The 3,344-nt window shown below is 29.7% G+C and overlaps 1 protein-coding gene across 1 annotated transcript; it reads left to right on the top strand.

Annotated features, from left to right (window-relative positions):
- The first annotated feature begins 371 nt into the window (after positions 1-371).
- Positions 372-3,137, top strand: LOC106471008 (2-aminoethanethiol dioxygenase-like). Its single transcript, XM_013931593.2, has one exon. The coding sequence runs from the start codon at positions 385-387 to the stop codon at positions 1,114-1,116; it is 732 nt and encodes a 243-aa protein (XP_013787047.1). The 5' UTR covers positions 372-384; the 3' UTR covers positions 1,117-3,137.
- Positions 3,138-3,344: the final 207 nt, after the last annotated feature.

The raw sequence follows: 3,344 nt of genomic DNA, 5'->3' as shown, positions 1-3,344 counted from the left end.
AGGGATTCTGATCTGTTCCATATTCACATTGATTGGTGGAAACTATCATTGTACCTTGCTTTTTTCCCATAATTTGCTAAAATAATAAAAGGATGTCCGTATTATGTTTTAAATTGATTTATAGTTTATTGAATAATTTTTAAAGCATAGTCTGCGGTGCCTACCAGATATTATAAGAAAAGTTTAATTTGGGTCATAACAAAGTCAGAAGTTTTTGAGTAAAATTAGTATTTTACAAACATAGAAACGTGTTGGAAATACTTAAATGTGATTTTAGCTATTTAAATAACAATTTTGATATTAGTTCTCAACTATTTTTGTCATATCTTAGGTAACTTCCTCAATTACCAATTTACGTTAGTGAGAGGTCGCTTCACTACTAAGATGGCTGCATTAATACAAGCTGTTGCGCGTCAAGCGCAAGCTACTTTTTCACGTAGTATAACAGAAGAAACCTTTGGTGAGTATTTTTCAAACCTACATAAACTTGTTAACCAGGCTAGAGCTGCTGATGTTAACCTAAATCAAGATTTACTAAAGAATACAAAGGATTATTCACTACTGAAATCCAAAGGCATTATAGCTCCAGTGACGTATGTTGAAATGTACGAAGATCAGACGTTTTCTATGGGTATATTTGTCGTGAAAAACGGTGCAAAAATACCACTACATGATCATCCTCATATGTGTGGAATCTTGAAAGTTTTGCACGGGAAATTAAGCATCTCAAGTTTTAATTCTTCATTAACGAATGGCAAAGAATACAAATCTCCAGAAGAAATATTATCAATGGTTCCTCCATGGCAAAAACATCGTCTGTTTCCAGCAAAACAAAACAAAGATATTGTTGCAAGTCCCGATAGTGAACCGTGTGTCCTTACACCAAAAGAGGGTAATTATCATGAAATAACAGCTCTAGATGGACCTGCTGCATTTCTTGACATCCTTGCACCTCCATACGACATGAAGGAAAGAGACTGTCATTACTATCGTAAAGTAGGAGAAACCCGGCAAGAAGGAAAAGATTCTAGAATTTCGTGGTTGGTTGAAATACCTCCACCAACAGATTTCTGGTGCAATACATCACCATATCTTGGCCCAGATATCCACATATAACCCTGTATATAACATTATTCAGTGCACAGTTTTAACTAGAAACCAAATGTATTGCTCAGTTTAAGTTTTGAATCAAATCTTGCAAATTATGTTAATTTTAAAAACATATTTCTTTATTGCTTTCCTATTGTTTTAATGGAGTTGATCCCAGAAAATGTTCCTATTTGGTAAGGAACTAGTTGTTTTGGGAAACACCTAGTGGTCTGTAAAATTCAATGTTTTCTGTTGAATTACAAAACGTAATTGATTTTCATATAGCTTCGATTGAATATATAAAGTGTACAAAAAATTCATTAATTCAGATCAAAAGTTATAATGTCATGGCCACTTTGAGTGAAATGTGTGTAAATAAAATAGACTATACCATTAATTCTGTTAAATTAAGTGTAGCAGCCTAAACCATGAAGTAAAAGATAAATGCCAGCTTTATTGAGAAGACGTCAATGTGTAGGTTTCGAATGTGTTACTTTGCTGTTATTCTAAATTAATTTTGTTGTTGTAAGTGTGACTTTTGTCATAATTTTTATTGCAAAAAAACAGTTAAACTTATGAATTTAATTAATTTGACATATATATATAGTCAACTTGACACACAAGCAAGTAATCAACATAAAATTGTAAGAATAGACATGTACATTTATTTACAGTATTAAGCTAGGATGTAAAATACATATCAGTAAGTTTCACCAAAAAAGCAAAATATATTTTCAAATATGACAGATTTCATTCTGATCTAAATAATGTCTGAACATATGTTTATAGTAAATTAACTTTGTATGTTAAATGGCTTAATTGTTATGTACACCATATTAATGATTATTAGGGAAACTATAACAACAATGTTAGTGATTGGTGTTTTTATTTACAGTTAAGAAGTGTCAACTTACTTTGTGTAGTTATATTTCACTGAGAAATGTTTCAAAAATGTTCATAATTTCATCTTTATAATAACTGAAAAAAAAAAAGATTTTCTCTGAATTTTTCTTTTTCCTTGCAAATACGTAGTTTTGTGTTTGAACTTGAGCTTGCTTAAGGGATGTGTATCTTTGTTTTGGTTACATTGTGATAGTAAACAGTTATGGAAACCATTTGGTTATAATTCAAAAGGCTTTAGTTTCTATGATTATTAGGAATTGTGTAGAAAAAAGTGCTTATGTTAAGTAATACATGGTTATGAAGATTAAGTTTGTGAAGTTGACCATACAAAGTGTTCTCAGATATATATGCATGAAAATATATGAAAAAATAATATTATTATTATTACAATTAGATTATATTCTATTAAACTATTTTTCAGTGTTTTTAGATACTGTGTTCTTGCTAACTAAAATGTGATCTTTTTTACTCTGCTTTCTTCACAAAATATTACAAACATTTTCCCCTTTTTTTTTATAATCACCAAGTGATAAACTTTCTTTAAATATTTATTACATGTGAATTAACTTCTTATGTACTTTTGTAAAAAGAGTTAGGAAGATCATATCTAACTGTGAACATATTTTGTGAAGGAAATATTTTTGTCTACAGAAGAACTTTCAAATACACCAGTTTTTCTAGTATTTTGAATATGAACATTTTATATGTTGAGTACGCATAACTGTAAATGCTATCAGCACCGGGCCACTTCAACATCGTACAGTAACATTGAACTGTGTATGTAATTTAGTGTAGTTTTCCATCCATGTAATTGATCCATAATCGAAAAATATTTTCCTTTCAACAAGATTCTTGCAATTGTACGATCTTATTGTTCCTTAGAAACATCTGGCTATCAAAAATAACATAAGAACCAAATCATTTAAAATACAGTAACTGATGCAAAGTGCATTTTACTAGGCTTTGTTTTAAAATATAATTGTAGGGGAAATTAAATTAAAGCTACAAAGACCTTAGAAAGAGTATGATTACTGAGTACAGTAAATCTGTAAACATTTTGCAGCAATGTTAAAGGACTGGCTCAGTCCGTAGAACAAATCTGTGTAACATCTATGTTTGCCTAATAAAACGTAATGTCTATAATATTCATGCCTAATTAGTCAAATTCAAACAAATATTTAAAGAAATTAAGCCATCAAATGCACCTCACTAGGACTATAAGCAGTAAGCTCACTAACAGAACATATATTTAATAAAAAATATGTACTGTTCTAGCCTGAACAGTATTTGATTTCACTAATATATTTATTGATACATGTATTACTAAACTTTAAATTTCCATTCAATAAATT

The sequence above is a fragment of the Limulus polyphemus genome, unplaced genomic scaffold (assembly GCF_000517525.1).
Source record: "Limulus polyphemus unplaced genomic scaffold, Limulus_polyphemus-2.1.2 Scaffold4351, whole genome shotgun sequence".
Taxonomy (NCBI): Eukaryota; Metazoa; Arthropoda; class Merostomata; order Xiphosura; family Limulidae; genus Limulus; species Limulus polyphemus.
The sequence above is the reverse complement of the archived record's forward strand: the minus strand, read 5'-3'. Positions and strand labels throughout refer to the sequence as shown.